Genomic DNA, 18,595 nt, shown 5'->3' on the forward strand with positions numbered 1-18,595 from the left:
GTGGGCCATGGGCTGTGCCCAGCCTGATTAGCTTTTATCTACCTCAGTGCTTAGTACAGTACCTGACACAGTGGGAATCATGCCATACCCAAGGGATAAAGCAGTATTAGGGCTCAGGTTCCAATAGAGATCCCTTGTGGATTCCCTCCTCCACGAATGCAAACCCTACAAGAGGGTATCCCCAAACCATGAACCCTGATACCAGCCATACTGATTACCAGGACAGTCTTAATTCTCATTTTACAGATGAGGTAACTGAGGTGCAGAGAAGTTAAATGACTTGCCCAAGGTCACACAGCAGACAAGTAGCGGGGCCAGATTTAGAACCCATCTCCTTCTGATTCCCAGGCCCATGCTCTCTCCACTAGGCCACACTGCTTCTCATTTACATTACATTAGTTGATACCACATTGCCTTTGAGTCTCCCAAATAACACATTAGCATTGTTGGTTTGGTTTTTGCATTTCACAGGTTACCAGCTTACATCATTATACAATGTGCTGTCTACGTAATAGAATTCAGTGGTAGCACCCTGTGTCACATGTTGATCCTTGGTTGTGTGTAGGGTTTGCTGGGTGCAGTTTGGTGCATGACTTCAGTCTTCTTCAGATAGAAGAAAAACATAGATTATGAACCACTTCTCCAAACTGGAAAAAAAGCTATGGTTTTAGAAACTCTATTCCCATGGTATCACCCGAGGTACCTCATCCCCTCTTACCTGTGCTTCCCTCAACCAGAAATACTCTGGAGAAAATAGCTCCCCTTATGCTTCAGACTCTAGTTCACAAAAATCCTCTTCTCTTCCAGCCTGCTCCTCCATCAATGCTAGTTCTTGCTGGAATACGCGGAGCCCCCATTATATATCTCCAATACCTGTCATAACGACGGCACCCCCAGGGATAGCTTACTACCTTGCAAACCTCAGGTTCAACACATCATGGTTATTGTAACAATAGAATCAGTTTGGTAATTTTCTATACCTATCTTCTCAATTGGAAAGACATATAATAATTAACAAGAATTATGGTATTTGTTAAGCGCTTACTAAGCTCTGTGGTGGAGACAAGCTAATCAGTGTGGACACATTCATTCATTAATTCCTGGGATCGTTTGCTAAAGATATTTCCAAATAACAACAGAAGGAAAATAAAGATCAAATGAAACTCAAGATGGAAAATTCCAGCTTTGAGGTTTGGAAAGGGAAAAGAGTATCCCATTTGAAAAGAAAAAAAAAACCTCTTACCTACTCATCCCTTTAAAAGCCCCAAGCACAGGTAGTACAGTGATTTGTGGAGATGTTTTTCATTTCAGAAATGGAACAGCAGTTAATTGTTTCCTTGAGTTGTAGTTATTGAGCACTTATTATGTGCCAAGCATTGTACAAAGTTCTGTGGTAGAGACAAGCTAATCACTGTGGACACATTCATTCAATCATTAATTCATTCAATTGTATTTATTGAGTGCTTACTGCGTGCAAAGCACTGTACTAAGTGCCTGGGAAAATACCATACAACAACAAACAGCACATTCCACATGAGGCTCATGGTCTAACTAGGCCGGAATAGGATTTAATCCACATTTTACAGATGATTAAACAGGCACAGAGAAGTTAAGTGACTTGCCCAAGGACACACAGCAGAGAAGTGTCAGAGCCAGGATTAGAGCCCAAGCCTTCTGACTCCCAGGCCTGTGTTCTTTGCAGTTGGCTACATTGCTTCTCTAACATAGAAACATGTAGAAGTAATGGATTAAAATGCATCCCAGGCAAATGTTACATTAGTTGATTTTTAAAAAATCAATATCTTAGCCTGATTCTGCCTAAACTATTTTCATATTTGGAAAAAGTGCCAAAATTGATGAGTTGGAGCATCAGTGACGACTTCCTGGAATGGTTTGCTGAAGATATTATCAAATAACAACAGAAGAAAAATAAAGATCAAATGAAACTCAAAATGGAAAATTCCAGCTTTGAGGTCTGGAAAGGGAAAAGAGTATCCCATTTGAAAAGAAAAAAAAAAACCAACCTCTTACCTACTCATTCCTTTAAAAGCCAGGCACAGGTAGTACAGTAATTTGTGGAGATGTTTTTCATTTCAGAAATGGAACAGCAGTTAATTGTTTCTGGAAACATGGAGTGCATGTTGTTTAGAGCAGCAGCATGGCGTAGTGGATAGAGCCCGGACCTGGGAGTCAGAAGGTCATAGGTTCTAATCCCAGCTCTGTCACTTGTCTGTTGTGTGACCTTGGGCAAGTCACTTAACTGGGCCTCAGTTACCTCATCTGTAAAATGGGGATTGAGACTGTGAGCCCCATGTGGGAGAGGGACTGTGTCCAACTTGATTTACTTGTGTCCACCCTGGCGCTTAGTACAGTGCCTGGCACATAGTAAACACTCAACAAATACCACAATATATAAAAATAAGAAACGGTAAGAAAAACATGGCTAATTTGAATGGACTAAGTTGACTAAATTAGAAATGATTAAAGAGATGACTGCAGATGTACCAGCCATTTCTAGTTGATGTTAGTGCATAGCAATGGTGCTGTTGTTCTATAATTAATTGTGCTGATGCAGATAGTATGATGTGTTAGAAAAACTGCAGAGTAAACAGAGAAGCAAGAAAGAAGCTGATAACGGTACAGTTTTGTAAGAAAACAGGAAGACTATTTTTGTATTAAGTAATTCGATTGCAGTAACATAAATGGAACCAGCCTTCTCTGAGACAGATGGCAAGAGCACTACAATGATCGCCAAACATGCCTTCCACCATTTAGGAGGAAGTTCTATGAAGCAAAACACTTGGATCTGATGGCATCCCTTTATGTCTTTATAAGTCAAGAGGGGAGTAACCTTGGGCAAGTCACTTTAACCCCTCTGTCTCAGTTTCCTCATCTATAGATTGGGGATGAAATACCTGCTCAACCATACCTCTTAACTGTGAGCTCCAAAAGGGGGAAGGGATGGCCTCTGACTGACGTATCTTTTATCAACCACAGTGCAGGCTTATAGTAGGTGTTTGAAAAATACAATAATCCTTATTATTACATGACAGTCTTAAATGACACAAAACCCTAAAACTCAAAAGAGCCTGTGCCCTAGATGTACATGGAATTAAGAGTTCCTGGGTCCCTAAACACCAAATGATAAAGATGCCTGATTCTTAGCACACATTTACAACAGATACTGAAAATGCAGACATTGCTTATATGAACACATGGGTGTATATATATATATACACACACACACACCTACACACATGCACAAACACACACTTTATATTCATAAAATAATCTTGAAAGGGAGTGATGTCGATTGTGGCATTCAGAAAGATAATCTATGCGGTTGTGTATAGGATAGACACAAGAAGGGAGAGCTTAGAGGTCAGCAGACCTTTAAGGAGGCTTTCCAGTAATCCATCTGGTTGTTGGTTAGGGAAGGGCTCATGTTGGGGTAGTGGCTGAAAAAGTGGAAATGAAGGAATAAATCCTACTGAGGAAGAATGGGCAAGATTAGGGCAGATTTTTATGATATTTGTTAAGCGCTTACTATGAGTCAAACACTGTTCTAAGCGCTGGGTTAGGTACAGCAGCAAGGCCTAGTGGCAGGAGCACAGACTTGGGAGTCAGAGGACATGGATTCTAATCCTGCCTCCCCATTTGTCTGTTGTGTGACCTTGGCCAAGTCACTTCACTTCTCTGTGCCTCAGTTAGCTCATCTGTAAAATGGGAATTAAGAGCCCATAAACTGTGGGCTCTTAATTAAGAGCCAAGACTGAGCCCTATGTGGGTCAGGGACTGTGTCCAACCTGATTACCTTGAATCTACCCCCCAATGCTTAGAACAGTGCTTAGCACATACTAAGCACTTAATGAATACTATTATTATTATAGGTCAATTAGGTCTGACAGTCCCTGTCCCGCATAGGGCTCACAGTCTAAGTAAGATTGAGTGGGGGCAAATGAAAGGGAAGTGTTAAAGATAATACCGTGGTTGTAAGCAGGAGAAAAAGAAGGGCCATAGAGGGAGGTCAACAGTGAAAGGGCAGGAGGGAGAGGAGGAGGAGGAGGAGGAGGAAGAGGATGAGGAGAAAGAAGAGGAGGAAAAGGAGAAGGAAAAGAAGAAGAAATTTAAGTGAGCACTGAAAAGTTCTGTTTAAGATGGTGGGAAGATGTCCAGATGGATATAGCCTAATTTGAAACACAAGACTGGAGAGCAGGTAAGGGGTCACAGCTGGAGATCCAGATGTTGGAGTTATCTGCCCAGGAACTATATAAAACAATTAACAGAGAACCTAGAATTGAGCAACTTCTAGAGGACATTCTCAGTTAAAGGGTAAGGAGAGGAAGAAGTACCGACAAAGGCATCCAAGAAGGAAAGGAGAGAGAAGTAAAATGAGAACCAGAAGAATACTGTGTCCTTGGAATCCAGAGGTGAGACAGTTTCAAGGACAGACAGTCAACCATCTTGAAAGCAGTAGATATGTCAAACTGGGAAGAAAAAATCTTCACCAGGGAACACAGAAGTTAATCTCAGTTGACTATTAGAAGAGATTCTTTTTTTTTTTTTTTTGCTAGACAGGCTTGCCGCTGTCACAGTTAAAAATCAGCATACATGGAATAGAAGATTCCAAATAGAGACTAATATGTCCCTTAGTAAAAATAGTTTCTGCAGTTCACAATGCCAAAACTGGAATTTAGCCCAACTGATGATAGCTGTGTACAGACATACTTAAAGTAGTTATGAAATTTACTACATATACACGCATGCACACACCCAATTTCTCTAGTGAAGATTTCCCAGCTAAAATACTAGTAAATTAATCCCCCAAGTGTAATCAAATTATTACAGTTTTATTCCAAAGAGCATTTTGCATTTTAATACAAAATGATGTAGGTCAAGAAATAGTCATTTACAAACCCTTAATTTTTTAGTCTGGATTTGGAATAAGAATGATTAAATAAGAGGTCCATAAGGTATCCATAGTAAAGTATAATTATGTACAAAAACATTTATTGACATGTTTTATATGTAGCATTAAAAATTGGAACTGAAATTGCTACCTATCCTTTGAGCACAGGTAAACCCTGATAAAGTAACTTGGCAAAGCAAGTTATTATTGCCCAGAGTTGACGAAACAGAAGGAAGCTGTCGACAGTTTTGATTTATCCCAAATTTCTTTACCGTCGCCAACTGCAATCAGGGTTTGACTGCATTATAATTAGTATTTCAGCTCTCATTCAACTGCATAAAAATAAATCCCTTACAGAGAACACACCAAATAGCAAAAAGGGGAAAAACAACAGAATACTATTTTCACAAACCAGGACTTCTTAGACTCAGTAGTGGGTTATTTTCCCTAGTTTTCAGCACAAGCAGCACAACTAGTCAGGGAGTAGATCAAACATTTTCACCTCTCAGGGCAATTCTGCACCAGATGTACAAAAATCGCCAATAGTCGGTTTTAAAAAAATCAAAATAATAACTGCTTCAAGGTCAAAACTGGCACAACCAACTTTCATAGTCACAGTTCTGGATTAGTTCATCATTGGAGGGTTATTTATAAAAACATTGCAATCCACAGTCAATCAAAAAACATACCACATCAAGTCTTATAATGCCTTCCCGAGTACGTGACTGCAAATAGTCATCTGTGTGTCTCTTGTGTAAAGATAGATTTGTATCAGCTCAAAATATTTTAGAAAATCTCTGTAGAGTCAAGTTTCCTTGAACTAGAATTTTTACCCCCAAAAGAGTTTGACATTGAAGAAATAAGAGGTGGCGCTATTTAAATATGGCCCTATAACTCTATATATTCCAAGTAAAAATACTTCCATTTAGAATTCAGTGGACTACAATGATTAGATCCATGAATATTGCTGCAGTTCAATTACGTTACAATAATTACAAAATATAGAACATCTCTTTACAAATACAAATTATAGTATATTACAAGTCATGTACAGAGTAAATCTCTACTATATAATCTTTAAACAAACTATCTTTTCGAATTCTAAATTTACCTGGCTGCAAGTGCATTGGTAAGAATGCAATTACTTCCAGTGTTTATTTGCCCTTTAAACGTGACAGTCATAAAACAGACTATCTGAATGATATTTTCCTATGTAAACTGGTGTTACATAACAAGGTTTGATTTTTAGGGTTCTTTTCCTTTTCTAAAATCCTCTCTGGTAGAGTTTGACATACTATATTTCAGGATAGTGTTAAGAAATGGAAATCAGGCTACAAGTCTTGGAAAAAGCAAATGTTAGAATGTATAAACCAAGCACAGTGCATGTGTGAAATGCCAGAGTGATGACTGAAGCAATGCCTGATCATTTGGATTGTCATCACCTGTCATGATGAAGATGATATTCTTCCCCCACTGTGTGTGTGAGTGTGTGTGTGTGTGTGTGCGCACATACACTGGCACATACAGACTCTTTTGACTGGCACATACAGACTGTTTTCACAGCCACAGTCCTCAACCCTTCCCTTATCCTCTACAAACAAACTGGGCAGAATTTGCTTGGATGAAGTAAGCCTTTTCCCAAGGACAAATTCCAGCTGCTCTGAGAGAAGACTTACTGCAGCTCTGATGTGTTACACCAGTCAGGATATGCTCATTAACAAGTGTGTGGCTTCCTTGGGGTGTGACATCATTCAGACCAAAGTCTGATTGGTTATTTATGCTGAACTAGTGCCTAGAATCTCATATACTTCATCCTACTAAGCTCCCACCCCCGCCTCCCCCAACTAGCCCATTAGTAAAAATCACAAGAATTCTTCTCCCACTAAATACTATAAGGTCGTAATGCATATCATTTCATCAGCTAAGTCCTCTTCATATCTACCAGGGTCAGGCTCTTCGTCGCTATACCCAGGACCAAAGTCTTGAAGTTCGTAGTCTTGTCTGTTTAAAAGGGGGAACATGTCCCCGTTGGCCCCATTGCTCAGGTTTCCATTGAGAAGATTACTTGCAGCACTCTCCATTTCATCAATGGTCATGTCACAAGCATCAGCTATTTCATGTTTCGTGGCAGAAACAAATTTAGGGTCCCTGGCGTACCGTCCTAAGCCTTCAGATATTAGTACCTTCAAAGAAAGTAGGATAATATTTAGTGTAATATCTAGGATGATAAATGCATCACTTCAGGAAAATTAAAATGGCTCACACTCTGTTCAAATCAATCAATCAATCAATCCCACAATATGCCTTCGAGGCACTAGGGAGGGTTGAAATGTAATTAGTTCTTGCCCACGGAGTTTGCTAAACAATGCATGGGAGGAATCAGAGTTAAATGTCACCAGGTTTAAAAACCCCACGTGCTTTTGATGTGAAATGGGCATACCATTACTGTGGGATAAGGTCTTGGAGCTTCTTTAGCAGAAACCCCAGGTGTCTTGTGGAGCAAGCAGGGAAGAGCAAAAATACCCCATTTCACAGGTGAGGAAATAGACTCAGAGAGTTTCAGTGACCCCGGGACACCCAATGTCGGAATTAAACACTCAGACTGATATTCTGAAATCATTTACTGGAGATTGCAGACAAAAAAGAGGTGAATCTGGAAGGCTGGGTTTCTAGTCAAAGACCATATAAGAATATGGTGGCTTTGGCATCATCTTTGCAGTGAATTCCAAACCAAAATTTGGCATCCAACTATCTCAAGAACTTTTAGCTTTGAAAAACATAATACTCACTGCTTCTACTAAACTGTCTGCACTTCTCTGCTTGTCGCTATATTTATGTCTAGAGTCATTTGGGACAGTCAAACTGGATGGGGTGAATGTCCGATAGGAAACCTCAGGCTCATCTGTGTACCAGGAGCTCCGATGCAGAGAAGGCAGGCTTCCATTCATCTGCTCAGAGGAGTCTGCACGATCCACTTGGATTAGAGGTGTATAGTATGGAGTCCGGTCCCTGAAGGGTGGGGTGGCAGGTGGGGTGGCCCACGATCGGGTTGAATGACTTGGTGAGTATTTCTGGGCTTTACTAGAGTCCAGGCCTGCAACCGCCATGACCTGAGTGAAGAGGAAATACATTGAGAGACTTCAGATTTAATAGCTAAAGCCCACACTAACTGACTTTAGTTTCCCTCTAAATGGAATTACACAGTTTTACCATTTGCAGTGAGTCACAGTTTTAAAAGGGCAGCACATGGCAGTGCTTAGAAAGGAGGCAAGGAAATAGAGCAAAGTTAAATTAACAAATAATAAAATGAATTTAGATTCCTAGTGGTCTTCTTTCCTTATGAAAACCATCATCTGTTCAAAATGATCACTTGCCAGAGTTACTCTTTCAAAAACAGAAAAAAATTCACCCAAAACGAGGAGTGGAATCAGACGAGAGGTGAAAAGCAAAGAACAATCATACGCAAATTAAATTTGCATGGAAAGCTTTCAGGTTACAGTTTCCAAGGAATTGTAGAGGAAATGCAAGAAAAGTGATCAAGGACAAAAGTTCATATTTACACAGCAGGACAGAAAGTGCTTTGCAAACATTCATCAATCTTATTTGCTATTAACCAGATTTCTAAAGGGCAAATCAGTTTCATTTGGCCCAATTTAGAGGAGGGGACACTGAGGTACTGAAAGTTTATACAAATGACAAATTAGTGGCAGAGCCAGGCACAGACAGGCAGGGAGCTGAAAAGGGTCAAACAAAAGGCATGGGCAGGAATGGAAGGTGAGCAGAAGCTTGGGACCTTGCAGTCCGGAGTCCCCACCACACTGAGACTCTGGAGTCTGGTGGGGGTAGGGGGAGGAAGGCCTGATGGCCATGATATCCCCTCACCCACCAGCACGGGCGTGCGCGCACACACACACACACACACATATACCACATTCTGCCTATAACTACAAGAATGAAGTCCCACTCCTGGTAGGCAGAAACCTAAGGTGACCAGATATCTTGCTGCACAAGGGGCTGTGTTGATTTTATTATTATTATGGTATTTGTTAAGCGCTTACCATGTGCCAAGCATTGTTCTAAGTGCTGGGGTAGATGCAAGGTAATCAGGTTGTCCCAGGTGGGGCTCACACTCTTAATCCCCATTTTACAGATGAGGTAACTGAGGCACAGAGAAGTTAAGTGGCTTGCCCAAGGTCACACAGGAGACAAGTATCAGAGCCGGGATTAGAATCCATTTCCTCTGACTCCCAAGCCTGTGCTCTTTCCACTAAGCCATGCTGCTTCTCTGATTTTGGGGTTCTGTCTTGAATCCTGACAAGCTTGAGGCAGGACCCTTATAAGGGTGGCCGGATTGAGCTGATTAGCTGCAATAGCAATCAATCAATGGTATTTATTGAGCACTTGTGTGCAGTGCACTGTACTAAGCACTTGGAAAAGTGCAAGACAAAAGAGTTGGTAGACACGATTTCTGCCCACAAGGAGTTTATAGTCAACGGGAGGAGAGAGACATTAAAATATATCGCAGATAAGGGAAACAGTAGGGTATAAGGATATTTCTGAAAGTTCTGCATGCTGGGATGAGTATCAAAGTGCTTATGGGATACTCAGCCATTGCTGCTGCTGCCATCACCATGGCCAACCTCAGGGCCACCCATCACCTTCTATTACTGCTCACCACGGCCACTGGCTCAGGAAGAACTATTAGGACCAGACAGTAATGGTGGCAAGCAGGGGCAGTAGGGGGCAGTGGCAGCCTGACTGCAGCAAAAGGGCCGGGGCTAGGTGGTAGAGGAAAGCAGTGAAAGATGTCAGTGGAGGTTGGCAGTGAAAGGCAGCAGTTGTGGTAAATGCTTCCTCCTCATTCTCGACTTTTCCCCTTTTTCTCTTCCTGCCCCCTCCATCCTGTCCCTATTTGAACATCAGGAAGGTGGTGGCAATTGGGACTTTCCTGGAGTGGTGAGGAGACCAAACTAAGGGCATTATTCAATAGTATTTGAGCGCTTACACAAAGGCTGATTTTTAGCATGCCATTTCCCCCCTTTGTAATTTGTCTCTCCTCACTACGGGTGGTGAGCTGACTGTTGGCTAGGGACTGTTCCTGAGTCAGTGTCCAGGTATTTCCCTCAGCCCTCAGTGCAGTGACTTGTATATTGTAATAATAATAATGATTACGGCATGTGTTAAGCGCTTACTATGGGCTGGCCACTGTACTAAGCGCTGGGGTAGATACAAGCATATCGGGTTGGACAAGTTCCCTGTCCCATGTGGGGCTCACAGTCTCGATCCCCATTTTACAGATGAATGTACCAAGGCCCAGAGAAGTAGTGACTTGCCTAAGGTCACACAGCAGATAAGTGGCAGAGCCGGGATTAGAACCCATAACCTTCTGATTCGCAGGCCTGTGCTCTATCCACTAACCCACTGCAAGCATCTAATAAATGCTATGATTGATTGGTTCCTTGACTGGGAAGGCATCTGTGTACATTTTCAAAAGGGCACCCTTATTTGTTCCCCCTTTTCGATTGTACCTTGATTACTTTAACCATTGCATGAAGAGAAACAAATGAGAGTATAAGAAAAGAAGCAGAAGAGGATAGAGCCTAAGAAAAAAATTACTAAAAAAACCCAGAAACAAAAACAAAACAAATCTGAAAGAAAACTTTGATATATTGGCCACTGGAACCAGATGTAGATATTTTCTAAATCTGCCTCTACAGAATCTTGAAAAGCATTTTTACCAAATATTGTCTTGGCCTCTCAATATGCTATTTTCAGGCTCACAAGACTTGTGTTTCCCATACACTAGGATACCATGCATGCAACCTCAGAGCCGCCCGGGGAAGGGCCAGGCCGAGGACCAGCTGACTGAGGGCCATGGAAACCAGTGTGGGGCAAAGTTGGGGCCAGAGGGGAACCATTATGACTCACCTGCTGCTGCATCAGATGCAGTGGCAAGGCAGTGCGATGGTGGAAGGAAGGAGAAAGGGTTATCTCATCTTGACTGCTCTGTCTGCGCAAGCACTCAAAGTTGAAGGAAGATCTCCGGTTTGCTAGGAAATCAGAATATTCAATTCAGCTATGCAAAGACAAACTGGTCCTTGAGCCCTGAAAAGGGTAGGCCTAAATGAAATTTCAGGGCCACTGCCTCACCTCACCTTTCTCTTCCTTTTTAGCCCTGTGGGGAAATGTCTGTGAAAATAGCTTTGAATGGTTGGTTTCAGACTGATACTCTCTGAGCCCCTGAGAAACGGTACAGAGTGCAAAAAGCTAAGAGGGGAGAAGAGTTCTCTTGATACGTGAGTACAGAATCAACAAACATTTCTGTGGCTACATGAGCTTTGAAAAATTTGTCCAGAGTTAACTTAATTCAGAGAAGGGAGAAGGTATTTAATCCTCTTCTAGTCATCGGTGCTTGTCCTGGGCTCTGTACTAAGTAGGCCCTCAATAAACACTGCCCATTGAAATTCTTGGCTTAATGGTTGCTGGGCACAGACCCTTTCCTGAAGGTACCTTTCTTTCATACTTAATGCAAACAAGGGACACCAATAAAGATTATTTCACTGAACATCTGTTTGGTTTCGGCCAAACAGCTCACTTTGGGAACAAATGTATCCTCCAGTTTAGAAACTGCACAGGGCTCCTGGTGTCATCCATACACACCTCGTACAGTATTTATAAGGACCAGAAAAAATGTCTTTTGTAGCATGTGCTTGGGGGCCTGAAGAAATTAAACATTTATCATGGAAAATGCCATGGGATCCTAGGTTTGAGTGCATTTTTGTGGGAAGAGCAAATTAAGCGTGACAGCTGTAACAATATGAGTCTCCCCAGCTTCTATCCAAAATCAAGCCCTTGAATAAACACTACCTCGATGTCCACTTACTCTTTTTTATATCTGTTTATAGTACATAGAACCTGCTCTGTATGCTTTACAAGCCACCAAAACATGCAGCTACCCACACACATACACACATACACACACATCCACACAGCTAACATCTGTTGAACTGGGAAAATGGCAAAAAAACAAATTCAACAGAAAGCTGACAATCCAAACCAACAAGGTTAGCTTGGAAAACTGAACTAAATTGGGCGGGCACTTGTCTGAGATATCAAACCCAATTTTATTCAGTAAACAAACTTTATCAGGACTAATCTTAGTCCCATTTAATTTGGAAAATCAGCTTTCTGTTCTGCTGCATCTAAAATATAAACTTTGAAAGCAGAGGTCCTTAGGTTATAAATCAGGGAAGGAGACAGTACATAAGGAACCTCTATGTATGAACAATAAAGTGGGAGCCCTGAGGCAGACATTACTGTCCTTTGAGCTCAGATTAATACCAACTCAGGCAGTGTTAACTTCTTTTGAAGTTTTTGATTAAGGGGTTCCGTAAGGTAGCTGCAGAAGAGAGTCAAAAGTATTGTTGTATAAAATCAGAGAATCCTCAGGCTAGTTGGAGAGCTATTCAGTACATTCACTAGAGAAGGTGGCATGGCCTAGTGGAAAGATCATGGGACCGGGAGCCAGAGGACCTGAGTTCTTATCCTGGCTCTGCTACTTGCCTGCTGTATCACTTTGGGCAAGAAATTTAACTTCTCTGTGCCTCAGTTTCCTCATCTGTAAAATGGGGACTCAATACTCATTCTCCTCTCCCTTCTGCTTAGACTGTGAACCCCACGTGGGATAAGGAATGTCAAACCTGATTGTTTTGTGTCTATTCCAGCACTTAATACAGTGCTTGGCACATAGTAAGCACTTAAATATACCATCATCAACATCATCATCACTATTACTGTAGTGATTATTTCCCTGCCTCCTAGCAGACTGGCACCTAAACTAGACCAGATATGTAGTTTGTGCTTAAATATACACTCTCCCTTGCTTACCAATTCTATGGTTTAGTCACTTTTCCACTCTGGCATATGAGAGAAGCAGACAACTCTATGGTCTAAAATACAGATAAAATTTTCCAAGGCAAGTGGAAGGAGAGGTGAAGCTTCCCTCACAAAACTGAATAGATTGGTACCTCCTCCAGTTCACAGATTTGCACATAAAACACTTGCATAAAGAAAGACTCCAGACATGGAAACAAAACCAGAGGCCTCACATGTAGGTGTAGGGGGTAGCAGGCGTCTCCTTGGTGATCTCTTTGAGTCATAACAGATCAGTGAGTCATCTTCTTCAGAGAAACCATGTGGGTGATGATAGCCTCTTGGTCTCTCAAAGTCAGAGTCACTGCCTGGATATCTGTCACAGTAGTTATACGCTTGCCTGGGTGTAAAAATAAACAAAGAGGGAGAGTGAGAGCCGGAACCCAATACAACCTGAGTGTACTCAGCTCTTGGTTCTTTCTGGCCTTACAATTACTTTCCTCACACTGAACTCCCCTGACACTTTGATACGGGCTTTGGCTGCAGTTCGAGGTAGAAAAACTGATTCTCAACTCAGTGGGTGACTCTGAAGGCAGTGGATCTAGGGATACCAAAGTCTGACTTGTCACACACTGCCCCTTGTAGCTTGCCTACAGTGTGCCTTTGATTTTCTGTGCCAGAATTGTCTCTTCCTCAACACTGGCCTAGAATCCTGAGGAAGATGCTATTCTGCAGGATAACTGTTAATACTGATGGAAGCCTTCAACACAATCATCCTCCTGTTCCCATTCACTGCTATCTTGTAGGGGCACCAAAGCTTTAGTTAAATCCATAAAACTGGAGCAGTAGCTTAAGAGGGTTAAGTCAAGCATCCAAATAAGCCCTAGTCGATGTGCTCAGGGCCTAAAAGAAACTAGACAATAAGGTAGTAGCCCTAAAAAACTGCTCGCCCTCGCCCTCGGCTCCCTTTTTGGTTCACTTTTGTGAAAATGCTTTAGTGGAAAGAACTCTGAGTATATTTGCTATGTAGCAGATGTTGGTGTTCTCTTAGAGATGGAGAAAGTTAATAATGTGGAAATGGGTTGGATGGGGGAAAAAGATAGCAGTCGTCAATGTCAGGGTGAAAAATGCACATTTTATGACCAAAGACAAGTTTGTTTTTTTTAGACCAAATGATTTTTTTTTTTTGCAAGGGTAGTTTTTGGTAGTTTCTCAAGGGACACCCCAGAGGTTTTCCTTACTTTTGCCATCAGATACTGGCTGGGAGGCCTGAGGGGAATGCAAGCTGGAGGAATGAAAACTAAAAGAGGTAAATAAAATTCCAAAGATTGCCAAGAGGTCCCCGGAGAGGTTAAGACAGGTAAAAAGAGAAATTACTAGCTGAAGGCAGGCTGACTACAACCAAACGGCTAGTTGGTTTGTGGGTTGTAACAAGTGACAAAGAAGAAACTCTAAAGAGCACGGAGCCAGCCCAAGACCGCAGACCTGTCCAACACCATTTAGTGTCACCATCTTCAGGGGATAAGATCGCAAACAATGATTTCTGTGAATGTCAAGCAAAAAGGGGGTCTAATGGCTTTTAGCTCACAATGGGGGAACTCTGACCTTTACTTCTGAAATTCTGAAAATGGCCTCACCTGTTTTCTGACAGCATGCAGTCTTCCTCATAGTATTCATCTCCACTGAAATATTCCTGTTCTTCCAGACAACATTCATCCCTATAGTAGTCATGTACCTCGGGGTCCTCACAGCAAATGGTAGGGAGCTGTCCATCACCAGAATCCGACCTGTGGTCAGCAAAGCAGGGGCTTGAGTTATGATCTCCGTTGCCCTAACTAGTTATTTGTGAGCCCTAGTTGCTTATGACACACATATGGACTCGAAGGTTACCTATTTGAAGATCCTGGTCTCTCTTGCCTGTTACCAAGATTTATCAATACTACCTCTACTGGAGTGTGACCCCAAAGCAGCCAGGCCTTTTAAGCCTGATGAGTAGAGCTTGTGTTTAGTTCTACTGCTTGAACAGTACCCTTCTGGGACTCTAAACATTGGTTAACAGTAAAAACACTAATCATTATGGGCCATAAAACTGTCTTTTTTGTCAGTCAGCCAACCTCCCTTTCATTGCCCCAGCTTTAAAAACACTAATTTAAAAGAAATTGTTTTCCACGTGTTCAGATATGGCAAATTATCAGTAAAATCAAATCCAAACCCCGATGAAAGTTTGAACAGAATAGCTGGTGGGACCAAACTACCTTGAAAGCACTTTTCAAATTCTCTTTTGTCAGTTGGGGAGATTCTGGACTTTCCAAATTTCTGCTACTGGGATAGAATTGGATGCATCTTAGTTTGTAGACCATATCTGAGTCTGATACACTTGGCAATCAAAACTTCATCAGCTAAATTACATCATCTGAATCCCCAAGGAAGAACTGTGCCTCAAGTCAACTTCTCTAGCAATAGTATCAACTAGCTGCAATAGCTGAGACATAATTTTATTTTGCATCATTGAAATCAAAATAGCCACTTGCTCCTTATACATCTGGGGTCATACTAGAAGTTTGTAACTAAATTTAACTAATATACATATGATTCTCATTCAGCCTGCTTCCTTGTTTCACCTCTTTACATTTAGCTTCCCAATTGGTTTAGAGGATTTTTTTTCAACTCAGTTCCTGTCAAACACCACCATACATTAGACATGACATAGGCAAAATGAACGTACCTAATGTAAGTTTCATAATAGCGTGTTCTATCCAGGAAAGGCATAAAATGTGGAGGGGAAAAACAGTATAATCAGATTAAGTAAAATATTTCAATCAAAATCCAAAAATGTAGATTTTATGTTCCTTGCCAGTGTTTGTCTCAGGGTACATAAGTATAATTTTTTAAAGGAAATAGCAGGATATATAACAAGAGTTTATTCTCTCTCTTCTTTTGAATACACACTCCCAGAGTTCTTTAGAAGGAGGATATTTCAGTAACAGCTGTGATGCTTGCAAACCCTAGCAGGAATTTGCTTTACGTAGCAGTACAATGAGAGAAAGTGCCAATCAATCAGATCAGACATGCTCTAGTTACCTACGTTACCAAATGCAAACACATTAAAGGTTACCTTTTAAGACTTGACCTTCTTTGAGTCTCATGGTCATGGTTGTAGTGTGAATGATACCCATTTTCAGACACATGCTCAAGATTTCCAATGCTGGGGTGCTTTCCATTAGCAACTTTGGATATATTGGCATTATTGAGATTGGCATTTGTTGAGTTGGGAACTTGTTTTCCTATGGAATTATGGTTATGATGGTAATGATACACCGAATTTCCTGCTGAAGGAAACATTGGTTTCTCAGTATCACTTGCAGATGGAATTGAAGGCCTTTGGACATGCAGGGGACGGTGGGTGGTATTGGTCTGCTGAAGGGAATCTCTCCTATCACTATTAACATGATTGACATGGTTTCCAAATAGAGCACCATTTCTCTGCAAAATAATGGGAGACAATACCAGGTAATTTAACAATGCATTAGAGGCAGGCGAGCCACGTTAGGTTTGTTACAAGAAAATCTAATCTATGAAAGATATACAGGACACCTATGAACAAACAATTTATGAGTGTCTGAAAACTCCATGTTAATGTGTGTATTTTACACTGGGAGAGTGAATGTTATCCCTTGGGGAGGGTTACCAACATTCAGGACACGGACATGTGTGTTGTGGCATTCATTACTGCAGAAACTGGATTCTCAAATGATTTGAATTTGGGATGGTTGGCAACCCTAGATGAGGTGAAAATGGAGGTGGTCACTGTGCTATAAACCATTATGGTGACGGGCAGAGGTCCAGGGAAGCAACTGAAATGAAATGAAAGATTGCACTGATTTGGGTGCACACAGGCAAAAGTGGATAAGGAAAGTATGTGTGGGATGTGATACTCCAATCAAGTCATTGGAGCTAAGCAGGAGCAGTATGAGAAATCTCATATTCTGAAGTTTTCAAATGCATTTCCATCTGAACACATATGTGCCTATCTAGCTTATTGAATCATTATTCAGGTGAGTTTTGCAGACTCAGAGCTATAGTTTGGCTATTGATCAGTCACAAAATTTGCCTACTACCCCACTATTTCCAAATGGACAGTGTGCAGCTGTGTTTTCAATAATTACTTTGAATACATCTTCCTCTTCCTCTGGATTTTTTTCCTCAGGTTCATCATCTTGCAAATCACATGATATAGCTCGACGAATTTCTGGCCCAATATCATGAAGTGTCCTTAATCCCGCCTAAATCAATGAGAACAGCAGAACATGTTAGATAGCTTAGTCCCTCAAGCTCAGGCAGGTTACCGCGTTTCTTTTTTTAGTAGAGGGAGCTCTTTGGAAAGGCAAACATGAGGAAGGCTGCTATGAATGTAAATGCACAACAAAAGGTGTTCTGACACAAAGAAATCTACTGGGGAGCATCTGGGGAACAAAATGAAAGAGCTTTCCATATCAGCATCATTCAAGAGGTTGGAACACGTAGCGTGGCTCAAATTATTTCACACTCAATTTGCCTCAACATAGAGTAGTCCAGGGCACAGGTAGCTTTTATAAAGTTTAAATTAGGTAGCCTGTTCTTTGGGATTCATGAATAAAAAAAAATGATTTCCTTAGAAGACACACTTTGGTCAAAATGCAATCTCTCCAGAAGGACCCAGTGATCTCTTAGCTGGAGAAAACCTCCCCAGGCCCTGCATGTTCCACAGGAAGGTTCCTTGCTAATCAAAGAGGGGAAGCTTGGACTAATTCCATGGAGGAGAAAGCCTAGAAGACAGTGCTAGAGAAGTAAATCAACAAATTGGCAATGGGTTTTAACAGTGTGACCATTAGATGTCATAGGCATTGTATCTGTTGTAAGGCAAATGAAGGGATAGGTTCATATGACAATCCGCAATCAACCTTCACACTCAGAGCAAGAAAGCGGGTAACTGCATGCACCCAGGGTGTAGTCCTCATGTGTCACCAGAACTTACGTGGGTTAGCCAAAATCTTCAAAACCACAATCAAATTGAATTTTGATCCTCATATCTCTGGAGATAGCACAGATCAAAGGAAAAGGCCAAGTGATTTTTCTTACTGTGTTATACAAGCCTGCACACTGTGATTGGTACATCAGGACTTTCAAACCTTGTTTCTTCACCTGATTCTTCACCAAGCTCTTACTCTAATCAGAAAGATGCTTAGCACACAGGATGTAGTTGATTACAATTTGACCCTGCTTGAGATTCTGAAAACCCATATTTAGTCTTTCCTGACTTGTCACACCAAATCAAGGTGTGGTGCTTTAGACTACCTCCTTGAAAGGTGTGGTGGATAGTTATGGGAGAAGAAAAGAGAGGGAAAAGGGGAGAGAGAATCTGGCATTAACTAATAATACATTTCTGTAACAAATTCTGAGAGGGAAAAAAATGATGTTCTGTGGGAGGTTATGATCTCAAAGTGCTTGCATGTGCCCCAACTTCAACCCTTCAAAGGTCACCCAATTCTGGAACAGAGTTTTCCTACCTGTGTCCCTCTCTCAAGGCTCTTTGATCCATCTACCACACCCAAACTCACTCACACACACCCTCAACTAAGGCTAGATGGCTGTAACATGCCAGAATTTCAAGGGTGGAAATCTCAAGAGATATTACTTCAGAACTGTGGATTTGAATCCAAGGTTCACAATCCCAGTACAGTGTACAAATGAAAACTAAGCAAAATGGCAGATCTGGGAGGAAGTTATTCCAATTCTTGCATCAAAACTGGACAAGACAAAACAATGTAGTACAGA

General features: G+C 41.4%; 1 protein-coding gene across 1 annotated transcript in view; it reads right to left on the reverse strand.

Annotated features, from left to right (window-relative positions):
* Window positions 1-4,829: 4,829 nt before the first annotated feature.
* The window catches only part of CACNA1D (calcium voltage-gated channel subunit alpha1 D), a 428,992-nt gene continuing 415,226 nt past the window's right edge, over window positions 4,830-18,595 (reverse strand). Inside the window, exons 42-49 of the mRNA XM_039910398.1 lie at window positions 16,948-17,064; window positions 15,897-16,264; window positions 15,507-15,533; window positions 14,419-14,568; window positions 13,018-13,181; window positions 10,838-10,959; window positions 7,699-8,019; window positions 4,830-7,092 (exon numbers count right to left, since the gene is read on the reverse strand). Coding sequence (XP_039766332.1) covers window positions 6,799-7,092; window positions 7,699-8,019; window positions 10,838-10,959; window positions 13,018-13,181; window positions 14,419-14,568; window positions 15,507-15,533; window positions 15,897-16,264; window positions 16,948-17,064 — 1,563 coding nt within the window. The 3' untranslated portion in view covers window positions 4,830-6,798. The remainder of the gene's footprint in view (window positions 7,093-7,698; window positions 8,020-10,837; window positions 10,960-13,017; window positions 13,182-14,418; window positions 14,569-15,506; window positions 15,534-15,896; window positions 16,265-16,947; window positions 17,065-18,595) is intronic.

This window comes from Ornithorhynchus anatinus, chromosome X1, assembly GCF_004115215.2.
Source record: "Ornithorhynchus anatinus isolate Pmale09 chromosome X1, mOrnAna1.pri.v4, whole genome shotgun sequence".
NCBI lineage: Eukaryota > Metazoa > Chordata > Mammalia > Monotremata > Ornithorhynchidae > Ornithorhynchus > Ornithorhynchus anatinus.